At 35.2% G+C, this 12,505-nt stretch overlaps 1 protein-coding gene across 2 annotated transcripts in view; it reads right to left on the reverse strand.

Annotated features, from left to right (window-relative positions):
- Nucleotides 1-296: 296 nt before the first annotated feature.
- The window catches only part of LOC145245765 (uncharacterized), a 58,764-nt gene continuing 46,555 nt past the window's right edge, over nt 297-12,505 (reverse strand). For both annotated transcript variants that reach the window (XM_080107373.1, XM_080107374.1), the window contains one exon: nt 297-935. In XM_080107373.1, coding sequence (XP_079963499.1) covers nt 820-935 — 116 coding nt within the window. In that variant the 3' untranslated portion in view covers nt 297-819. The remainder of the gene's footprint in view (nt 936-12,505) is intronic.

Genomic DNA, 12,505 nt, shown 5'->3' on the forward strand with positions numbered 1-12,505 from the left:
AAAACTGATGATTGAGCAGCTGCTTCTAAGTGCTACCAAAGAGTTAGTCCTGTACTATCAGTCGGAATACAACAGCCAAACAAACTGTCAAATTGGTACCCTCAACCTGTCAGATAAAAATCAACCGAATCCAACTGTATTGGCATATATGGCATTCAAGCACTCCTAAGATGCCCAGTTTTAGGGAATGGGGATGTGGCAAGATGGATAAGGTACTTGGTAATATTCAGTTCTATATGACACTTTTCTGGAGGTTGAAGGTTTAACCCTTAGTGCAGGCAATACTTAAAGTACAATTGCAATTTACTTAGAACTTTTACTTGATCATGGCTGATGAAAGAAGAGCATGTTACCTCATGGATTAAATAAAGGCCTCTGTTAAAAATTTTGTGCTGATTTCCAAGTTTGACAAAAAGATTTTAGAGTTTGACAAGATACACCTGAAGAAGAGAACAGGTTACATCAGTCGAAACGTTGTGAAACTAACACTCAAGATAAGGAAAGTAGTCTGAAGATTCCAAATAAGTTCTTCAATGTTTTTTTTTTTTAAATTTTCAGCATGTTCAAGTTTTTGCAAGTCCTCTTTTTCTGATGAGTCAAAGTGATTTTCAAAGATGTGCAAAATATTTATGTCATTTGAAAGTAAAGGTTAATCGTCGAGCAAAAAATAAAAAAAGAAAGAAAAGGGAAAACTTTGAAGAAAGAAAAAAGGTGATGATAAAAAAAAAATAACTTGTAAAGAATCTCGAAAAGGAAAGAGACTGTGCACACTGAACAAAATCGATCACTTGATAGCGAACAAAAGTGATGCATTTTTAGTTAAAATGGTTCAATTTTGACATATCCAGATTCATTTAATGTAGTGGCCATGTTATGGCTAGGGCTAGAAGACATGTTTAGCTCATTCCGTTGGTACATCAAAGTGTTATTGATATCTGAAAAGAAAGAAAACAATATTGTGAATTAAAAGAGAGAAATTTCTTTTTTTTTTTTTTTGTTTTTTGCTTTTTTTTACATAGGCATTAGCACTTATCAAGGCCAAGAGGCCACTCGAGGATAAGGGTTAAAGAGTGTACAGTAGAAATTGGGCAATATAGTAATTGTTAATAATGGAAATTCGGTAAATTTGTTAACTTATATGAAACGGCTCATCAAAACTTTGTTTATGTTAGACTTGAACACAACCATATTGTAGTCAGCTGGAAAGCAGGAAAACAGAAGATAATTCCACAGGCGTGCAGTTCTAAGAAAGAAGCTTTGTTCTTGGAATTTACGTTTAGGTTTAGGCACAGATAAAAAGTGTTTTCAAATCAATTGTTTACAAGTCAGTAATCACTAAGGCTGTGACAACAGAATATTCTTTTCATTGTTTTGACTCTCGAGTATATATCTGACACAGTTAGACACAGTTAATCAACCGAGAATCACATCACTCTATCTAAAAGCATATAAGATATCAACGGATACACACTCGAGAGTCAAAACAATGAAAAGAATATGCTGTTGTCCTAGCCCTAGTAATTACGAAGCGCGTTCCAAAAGTAATGCCTCCTATTTTTTATTCCGCCCGATTATCTCAAAAGGGACTGAAAATTTCATTGTTAAGATAACTGAACTGAAAGGTTCATTTCTCTGTTGTAGATATTGACGGTGTGAAAGTCTAAGAAAGCAACCTCCATCATTGACGTGTGTCAGAAGCAGAAATGTGTCATTGAATTCCTGGCAAAAGGGCAATTGAGAATTGAGAAAAAATACATCCAGAATATGGAGTGGATTACCTCATTCCATGTCCGGCCCGGCCAAATGCCGATATTCGACTATCCTCCCCAACTAACTAAACTTCACGTCTATATCTAAAACTATCTTTCTAATTCATTACATCATCACGTGATGTTTCTCACATAATCAATCTGTTATTATTCCCACATTTTAAACTGGCCTCTTGATTCCAAATTTCTCTTCCAATTGAAAACATAATTGGTAGAATAAAATTCCATTCTATCAAGTTAACATGCCTGTGTTATTGTTTATAAATATTTCATTCTAATGCCCCCAATCTTGTCTGATAAGTTGGAATTAATATTAACATGCAAGAAATAAAGGCTTGCTTACAGGTCCAAGGGAAGTAACTATTATTTGACAAGGGGAATTAACTATGATTGTCTTTACATTATCATTCAGTCTTTGGAATCTGATCTAATATTCAAGGAGAAACTCTTCCCCTAGGTCTTTTCTTAAAGGATTAACCTATTCTCTCTCTTTCTCTCTCTCTCACTGTCTCTCTCCTCTTATATATATATATATACATATATATATATATATATATATATAAAAGTATGGAGTACTGTTGTCACATTTGGGCTGGTGCATCTGCTACTTGTCTCTCACTTCTGGACAGGATTCAAAAGAGAGTTGCCAACGGAATATGTCCTGTCATCTAAGCTTCAGCCTCTGTCCCATTGACAAAATGTTGCACCCCTCTGCCTGTTCTACAAGCATTTTAATGGTTAATGCTCTGACGAACTATAAGCATTTGTACCCCCTCGACAGTAAATAACCCTGACAAACCAGACAAGCAGCTAAATTCCATCCCTACACAGTAGAGATCCCTATGTGTAAGAAAGCCTTCTACTCCAATAATTTCTTCCTTAGAACTGCTTGCCTTTGGAATTCCTTTCTGGGATTCTGCTTTCCCAACTGTACTGACATGCAGAAGTTTAAGTATAACGTGAACAGACATCTTGCTGCTCATCTCCCTTCATAATATCCCTGCAACTTATGTCCCCGATAGTAGCCCCCTACTTCAAACTGGCACTGTGCCTTGCTTGGGGTGAAAATTGAATAATGTATATATATAAGCCAAACAGATTAATAAATACATACATATTAAATTATTAACTTTTCTAAATCAATATAATATAAATGTAAATATGAAAATCCACTAGCAAAAAAGAAAACAAACAAACAAAAAACGTTACTTCCATTAACCCTTATAGCGCTGATGACCATCTGTAGAAACTGACACAGAAAATAATATACACACAAAATGAAAAACGTTGGCGTTTTACATGTATCTTTGGAGATGCCTAGTGGACTGCTATCATCTTCATCGTTGTTTCACCATTTTTCGGCCAACTCATCCTCTGACCTTCTTCAGGTGATTAACCATGATGGGATAAGAATGCTGAGTCTTGTAACTTGTTACGTTCATCGGATAATATCATCATGAAGATGACAGAACTAAGTGTAATCGAAACTTTATTGAGTGGCCATCTTACAATGAGAAGTCCTCCTCTTTTTACAGGAGAGTAATGTAGAAAGAGGAGAGGGCTAGGCAGGGCAGTGGTGGAGGTTTGGTTATACGTAACATAACTGTATCCTCAATAATTACTGTCTTCCATAGTTGTTGTTGTTGTTATCTCACCACGTTTTGGTCAACTAATCCTCTGGCCTGCTTGAGTAAGATTGAAACTGCTATCTTCAGACACCTTACCTGGAACCATAGAGACTCTTCTATCCACTGTTCCATGGGTACTGAAGGTCGTAGTTAATCACCAGAAGGCCAGAGGATGAATTGGCCGAAACATGGGGAAACAGCAACAATTTCTTTTTTTTACTCTTTTTCACTCTAAACAAGCCACTTGTAACGTTAAGAGTTACTATTTGGGATCATGTCTAATAGGGGATTGTGGGGAGTTGAGCAGTGAGATGTCTGTTCACATTATATTTAAACTTCTGCAAGTTAGTACAGTCAGGAAAGCATGCAAGAAACAAAAAGAGAATTCCAAGGTCTTGCAGTCTGAAGGAATAAACTGTTAGAGTAGAAAGCTTTCTGACATCTAGAGACCTGAACAATGAAGGGATGGGATTTTGCTGCTTGTCAAAGGTATGTACGTTGAGAGGACACAAGTGCTATGAGTTTATCAGAGCATATGCCATTAAAGTACTAGTAAAGCAGGCACAGGGATGTGCCATTGCGGTGATGTGACAGAGGTTGGAGCTTGACCGACAGTGCAATACCTAATAGAATTGTGAAAGACAAGTGGTAGATGCACCAACCCAGATGTGGCAACAATACTCCATGCATGGGTGAATCGTGGCTTTGTAAAGATATAGAATGTTCTCTGGTGTGAATGATTTTCTAGCACGGTAGAGAGAGAACTCACTTTATTTGCATCAGCCTTTGCAATGTCCTCAATGTACTTGCTGCAATTCATGTTGCCTGTGAATATTAAGCCGAGGCATTTGGAAGATGGACTGTCAGGTAGTATGCTATTTGTCATGGCAATCCTTAGTTGAGAAGGTTTTTGTAGTTGTTAAAGGAAAGCAACTTTTTGTAGTTGTTAAATGAAAACAATTTAGTCTTAGTAGTTACTAGCCTGGATGTGCCTGACGTTACCCGGGTGTTTGCAGGTGTGTGTTGAGCAAAAAAATAAAGTTGTAGTAGGGAGGCAGGCTCGAACCCATGACGCGAAGGTGGAAAAGAAAGTGGAGGTGTTGGTTAGCAAAAAAAAAAAGGAAAATTGTGAGTGCAAAAAAAAAAAAAAGGAAAATTGTGAGTGCAAAAAAAAAACAAAAAACAAAGTGGTAGAAGGCAGGCAGGCTCGAACCTGTACTGTGAAGGAGGAAAAGAAAGTAAAAAAAAAAAAATTCACGCGTTAGCTGTTGCGCCCATCGCCAAACCGGAAGTGACGTAGGTTATAATTAAGACAATCGAAAAGAGGTAATGACTTGTGAAAATATCGGCGAAAAAAGCGACCCCTCCCTGTAGAAAAGTGTCCAGTTGAGGGTGAAGGCATTTTTCAATATTTGTCGGCCGAAGGGTCGAGCTTCAAAATGATACAGATTTCGTGAAAATCTGTCGCCTCTGTCGAAAGTTTTTGTCATACATACATACATACATACATACATACATACATTTAAACAGACAGGTGAGATTTATATTATAGATAAATGCTACTAATCATTTATGGCCTTATTCTACTACTGACCGAAGTTCATGTACTAAGGTTTCTGCCATTGCATTGAATATGTGTACATTTGTTTTTCGCTCATGTCTATTATAGAGTCTGATGATATATCCATTTCAGACACAATTTTATCAGGGAAGTCATTTATGAATATCAGGAAAAATAAATGTCCAACTATTGACTCCTGGGGTACACCTGCATTAATATTATGTTATTTAGACAAACGGCCATTGAGGACAACCTGGATTTTTCCCTTGTCTAGGAAGGATTTAATTCTGTTGAGAAATACCATAGGATTTTATTTTCGTTATAAATCTTTCATGTCAGACCTTGCCAGAGGCTTTGGATATATTAAGGGCTACAGTTCTAGCTTCTGCTACCTTATTCAGTGCATGGTATATCCGTTCAGAGATGACAGTTAAAATATCTGCAGTAGAACAGGCTTTCCCAAATCCATGCTGTTGGTCAGAAAAATGCTTAGCATTTACAAAATGGTGAACTACTGCTTGATTGATTAAAGTCTTAAAGATTTTAGCAAATCTTTCACCATAATTCTTGAATACTGGTACTACGGAGGCAAGTAGCAAGACCCCGCTAAGCATTTGTTGAAGAGTTTGGAGATGACAGGGGCAAGCTCAGTAGAGTATTTCTTAATTAGTATGGCAGGGATGAGATCAGGTCAACACACCTTGAAGATGTCTAGATTTTTTCTGATATCACAGACATGAGAACAGGTGATTTTTTTTTTTAGATCTATGGGTGTGGCTTCTGTCCACAAAGGGAAATTTGTGAGGGAATTGTTGAATGGTTTGACATGTCTAAGGTAGAGTTGAAGGTGAACTGCTAGGCAAGTAGGTCAACTTATTTGAATGCCATGCAAGCGACCTCATGGTTGTAGGATAGTAAAGGAATTGTTGAATATCCATTATTTACCAAACTATTATAAATTTTTGAGAAATCACAAAAACCTGTTTCCTGCAACTCAGTGTTTCCTGGTGACTTCAATATGTCTTCTCTTGGCTGAAGCTGTTTCACTATTACAATTATTTCTAGCATTTATAAAATTTTGTCTATTTGTACTTGACTTGTGGTGGAAAAATCGATAGGATGCGTACCACCTTTGTGCAATGACAGCTGCACAATCTGCAGTGATCCATTGGGGTGAGTGGGGCTTACTATAGTACTTCCATGTGGGAACATGTACTTTAATGCCTGCTTTGCACCATTCAGTCGTTTCATTTTCACACTGTTCAGCAGGAAGAAAAAAAAATATTAGTATATGGAGCATCTCTGATGTGTTCACAGCTGACTTGCCTGTAGGGAAAATTGTGGCTTACCATTAAAGCATCTGTGCGTCATGTGAAATCAAGCTATTGAGGGAAGGGAAGAAAGAATCAAAATGGCAGTTTTTATATCCAAGTGATCTTGTGAAGTGACAGAAAATCTTGCAGCTTGTGTGCAAACTCTTGCCGCTCGACTACATAAAAAGAGGCCGCAGGGAGAACGCAGATGAATGGTGACTAGAACCCTTGAAGACGGTTGTTACATGTTACTGAGTCACTTTGTTGCCTTTTTTATTACTTTTTTTATTACTTTTTGGTGTTACATTCTCAATCAGTTATTTTGAAGCATCTTGTCATTTGGAGCCACGGCCCTCAGTTTGGTGTCAAGAACAGGGTGATGTTAACCAATATTACAAGGTGATCAGCATTCTCGAGTGGATTATGGACATTCATTGCATAATCATTGGATACAATATTCTTGCAATAAAAAGCCGAGATCACAAAAAAACTATTTCATTACTGACTTCAACTCAACCGGAGGATTGCTGCTTTCTTAATCAGGATCTCCGGACATTAAAATAAACTTCAAAGAGATGTGACCAATGCACCAACAATGTAGCAGTATCAAGGTGAAATTTAACTGGCATTGGACTTTTTGTATCTTCTTTTGTGTGAATTTCTACCATCCATATATATATATAAAGCTGAACGTCTGTGTGTCTGTTTGGTCACGAATAGGCTCCTATATGGTTGACTATTATAGAAAATTGATGACATATAATAATAGAAGATGTATCGAGACACAGGAATGGATATATTTGATCTGGCATAATGATAATTCATTAAAATTGTGGGGTCTGCATACACGCCTGGTCCACAAAGTATGGAAATAAAAAATTAAAAAATTAAAAAAAAACGTTTACAAGTGTTTTTGATATAGATGTACATAATAATACTTTGATAAGTATGTTTTAACTTAAATAGGGATGGTATAATAAAATTGTGGGGTCTGCATTTGCGTCTGGCCTCCATAGAATGGAAATAGGCACAAACTTTAATGGAGACTTTTCATATCTATCTGTGTAAGTATACTTTGATAATTATGTTTCAGTTTGAAGAAATATGGTATAATAAAATTATAGGGTGTTCGTTCGCACCTGACCTCCATAGAATGGAAATATGTCACAAAGTTTAACAAGGTTTTTTAATATAGATCCACAGAACATTGTGATAAGTGTTTCAGTGTGAACAGGTATGGTATAATAAATTATGGGGTTTATCTATTTTATTTTTACTTTCATCATATTTTGCTTTGGTTTTGATACGCCCAAATTCGAAGCTATCCCTTTACAACCCTTCCTTTTCATAACCTATCATACTTTCATAAATCAGAGTCCATTTTCTGTAGGCTGTTTTTGAAGCCAGTCAACGACGGGCACTTTTGCTAGTATATATATATATATATATATATATATATATATATATATATATATATATATATATATATATATACATATATAAGTATCCTGAGGTAAATAGGAACACAGATTAATTAATTGTGTGATATCAAATCTTACAGAATATTTTTTGGAGGTAATATTATACAAGACAATCCCAGCTAAAAAGAGAATAGCTCAATATACTTGATAGAGCAAATGGAATTTATAGTTTTTTGGTTTTAGATATTTTAGATAATATTTGCTAATGACTTTTCCTCTGAGGATATGAGCCTACATTAAAAATCCATGGGTTAAGGAAAAAAAATCTGAACTGTATTCTTTCTTCAAACAATAAATTTCTATTTTGAAAATTGATGTTTATATATATTATACTAGCATGGGTACCCAGCGTTGCCCGGTTGTTTGGAGGTGTATGTTGAGCAAAAAAAAAAAGAAAAAAAAAAAAGGGTAATTTTTTAAACTTTGACCCCTATTATGACCCCTTAAGATTTATTGTTTTGGGCTCAAATCAAGTTATTAAGTTAGATCCATGTCCAAGGAACCTATATCTAAAATTTCAAGTGTTTAGACCCAAAATTGTCGGAGGAGTTTGGTAGAGTTCTCAAAGGCCAAATCGTTGAACTTTGACACCTTAACAGCCAAATTTCTGTCCGAAAACCGATCACATAGATTTTCCCAAATCTCAGTACCCTGCATATCAAATATCGAGTCTGTAGACTAAAAGTTGACAGAGTTATTGCGTAAGGAAATGTACACAGAAAGAGACACACAGGCACGTTCACTTTTATAGATGTCGAGCTTCAAAATGATACCAATCTCATGAAAATCCGTCGTCTTTGTCGAAAGTTTTCGGCAAACATACGAATATACATTTAAACAGACAGGTGAGATTTATATTATAGCGGGGGTGCCCGGCGTTGTCCAGGTGTTTGGAGGTGTATGGTACATACAAACATACATACATGCATTTAAACAGACAGGTGAGATTTATATTATAGACTAGCGGGGGTGCCCGGCGTTGTCTGGGTGTTTGGAGGTGTATGGTACATATAAGCATACATACATACGTACATTTAAACAGACAGGTGAGATTTATATTATAGAAGATTAAATAAAACAAAAAACGAAATATCTTATTGTTATCTGTCGCCATGTCTTTTTTTTTTTTGGTCATATTCAAACAAGACATATTGCCACAAATGTAATGGACTACTAATGGAGATGAGCTAAATGTCATTTACATTACATTTTAGCTTATGTCACTACAGTCAGGGAAGCAGGTCATAGGGAGGGATTCCAAAGTCTAGCAGTCCGAGGAAACAAAAAGCTATTAGAGTAGAAGGCTTTCCGGTATCTAGGGATCGCTACATTGGAAGGGGTAGAATTGTGTTGCCTGTCAGGTTTGTTGAGAGTATATACATCAAAATGGATGCAAGTGCGATGAATTCATCAGAGCACATTTCATTAAAATACTTGTAAAACAAACACAGCGATGCAATATCAGACTTTTATTGATGTGTGTTACCATATCGTCATTTTTACAAAAATATACTAGTTGTTTTCTTACATTAAGTTGGAGATACATGCAGTTCAAAATGAAATAACAGGAAAAACATATGGATACACCTTCTTATCAAGGAAAATATTAGTGTTCACCAAAAATTATGGAAAATTAACGAGTAGAATTTTAATAAAAAATAAAATCAATTTATTATTCATATTCCACTAACTCCAAGCAGCATTTGCATCAATTCAGTTCAAGTCAATTGATTTAGCAAAAAGTAAAACAAGCTGTTAATTGCCATGTAAGGAAATATATATAGGGTTGGCTTTAGCTATTGGGGGGGGGGCCCTATGCAAAATGGATTGCGCGGGGCTCTGTGTGGGTAGTGATAGGGATAATGACTAAAATTAACATTTTCAAAAAAATAATCAGTGTGAGGCCTATGAAAGTTGCAGTGACCTAAGGCTGGCCCTGTTTATATATATATATATATATATATATATATAGTCATCCACATACAGTACTGTTTCGCTGTTTCACAGCTCATCAGTGCGGCTAGACAGATATATATATATGAACAAATGATTAATACAACATGTTAAAAGACATCTTGAAAAAGAATTAAAAACATTTAATTTTAAAAAAAGAAGCACAAAATAAGTGGATAGTCCTTAATCCACTTATCTTGTGCTTCCTTATTAAAATTAAATCTGTGTTTAACTCTTTTTCAAGATGTCTTCTAACATGTTTTATTAATCATTTGTTCATATTATAAGCTCTATTTCCTTTTCGGTTTTATTGAGCTTTTACATCTGGTTGAGATTACTTTACTTGTAAATATTAACTCTTTAATATTTATAATATATTTTAAGTTTACCATTTTGATTACCTTGGTAAACTTATTGTAATTTTTATTTTATATATATATATATATATATATATATATATATATATATATATATATATATATATATATATATATATTAGTGTTGGGATGATTAACCGGAATCAGAATTGGAAATCGGAAAAATCAGAACTTTGTTTTCATCACCCTGGACCCATCCCTGTCATTCGTGGCAATCCAGTGATGCATGTTGAGGGTGCTGGCAATGGTCCTGTTGTCATAACTTGGATCAATAGAGAGCATAAGTTGTAGAGCGTGCATCTCAATATTTCAACACATATTTTCTTTCTCTTAAAAAGATTTAACTTTTAATATATTTTCTATGTTTGTGCTCAATAGTATAGCAAAATTATATCAAACCAAAATTAATATTTTGCAAATTATTTTTCCTCTGAGGAGATGAGCCTACATCGAAAATCCATGGATTAAGAAAAGAAATATAAATATTGTATTCTTTGTCTAAACAAGAAATTTTTGTTTTGAAAATTATATTTTTTTCTGAATGAAATTAGATATAAAAACTTTAAATTATATATATATATATATATATATATATATATATATATATAATATAAAGCTGAATGTGTGTGTGTGTGTGGGGGGGGTCACAAATAGGTTCTTCAAGGAGAGGGTCGATTTTTTGCGAGCTATTTTTGCAAGTCATCGTATCGGTTGGATTGACTTTACCTAATTTTAACGTTCTGAACTTCCGGTTGCATCATGGAGTAGTGGTAAGATGTCATATTTTCTTTTACTTTCTTTTCGGCCTCCACATCACGTTTTTTTTTTTTTTTTGCTCAACACACACTTCCAAACACTCGGGCAAAGCCGGGCACCCAGGCTAGTATGTGGATGACATTGTCCTCATCGCATATTCCGAGGACAAACTACAACAAATACGGACAACAATGGCAGAGGAAAGTGAGAAAAAATGGCTGCATCTCAATGCCAAAAGACAGAACGCATGGTTATCTCCAAAAAGGCTGTATTACCAAAGTTTAACATCAAATGGGAAGTAGAGACCATTCGACAGGTGGATACATTCAAATACCAGGGGTGTACTATTATACCTAATGGTAAGAATCTTGTGGAAATCAAAAAAAGAATCGCAAAATCCTTCTTTAAGCGTATGAAGTGCATCTTCACAAACACAAAACACAAAACTGAGCACAAGAATCGGAATCTTGAAGACATATATGTGGTGTGTTCTCCTCTATGGATGCGAATGTTGGACATTTACAAATGTTATTCAACATCGTTTGGGAGCAGCAGAGAAATGGTTTATAAGGAGAATTCTAAGCGTTTCATGCACAGAAAAAAGACTAATGAAGCAGAGTAGAACAGATGACTTCTAAATACCATCCACGTCAGACAGTTGAAGATCTTTGGACATATAATGCGGGTAGATGAGATGGAAAAATATTTGATGGCAGGAAAAATCATCGGCAAGAGCAGCAGAACTCAAAGAAGAAAGTTTATGTTTCGACAAGATCACGAGATGCACAACCATAGACTTCATTAGAATGACGGAGTGCAGGAGGGAACGGACAACCTAGATTATCAATGTCTGTGAAAACAGACCTGACGCATGAAGAAGAAGAGAATACCTGCCACATGATTGTTCGTTTGTCATGATATCATCTTCCAGGGCAGTACCTCCTCCTTTAATGGGTCGAGGTAAGTGTTGTGGTAGATTAGAAATTAATGTGTGAGACGAAGCTGATATAAGCTACCCCCTTTCTTTCATTGTTCCTTCGGTTTACTCTTTCTTCATTTTTCCTTCAGTTTACTCTTTCTTCATTTTTCCTTCAGTTTACTCTTTCTTCATTTTTCCTTCAGTTTACTCTTTCTTCATTGTTCCTTCAGTTTACTCTTTCTTCATTTTTCCTTCAGTTTACTCTTTCTTCATTGTTCCTTCAGTTTACTCTTTCTTCATTTTTCCTTCAGTTTACTCTTTCTTCATTTTTCCTTCAGTTTACTCTTTCTTCATTTTTCCTTCAGTTTACTCTTTCTTCATTTTTCCTTTTCATTTCTTTCACAGCAGTCTGACGTCGGATTTTTACATCTAAATGCGATTCAGATGAATGCTAAAAAGCTTGTATAGCTAACCTTTCCTCGTCTCTTCCAAAATAGCTACCCTCTTTCTTTATTCGTTTGGCTTACTCTTTCCTCTTCTTTTCTTTTTAATTTCTTTGAAAGCTTAATACTTGCAGTTATACCTCTTTTTTTTTTTTTTGGCATTTTTCCATTAAAGTGATTGTTTAAAAAAAGATGCTTGTGCGTTGAAATGTCCTTTAATGAGTAATTATTAAAGTTAGGTTAATTTGAGAAATACACGCACATGAAGTTATCTCAGAATTTTATTAATAGATATAATACATGTC

This window comes from Euprymna scolopes, chromosome 23 (genome assembly GCF_053919585.1).
Source record: "Euprymna scolopes isolate OS-2025 chromosome 23, ASM5391958v1, whole genome shotgun sequence".
In the NCBI taxonomy this organism is placed as follows: domain Eukaryota; kingdom Metazoa; phylum Mollusca; class Cephalopoda; order Sepiida; family Sepiolidae; genus Euprymna; species Euprymna scolopes.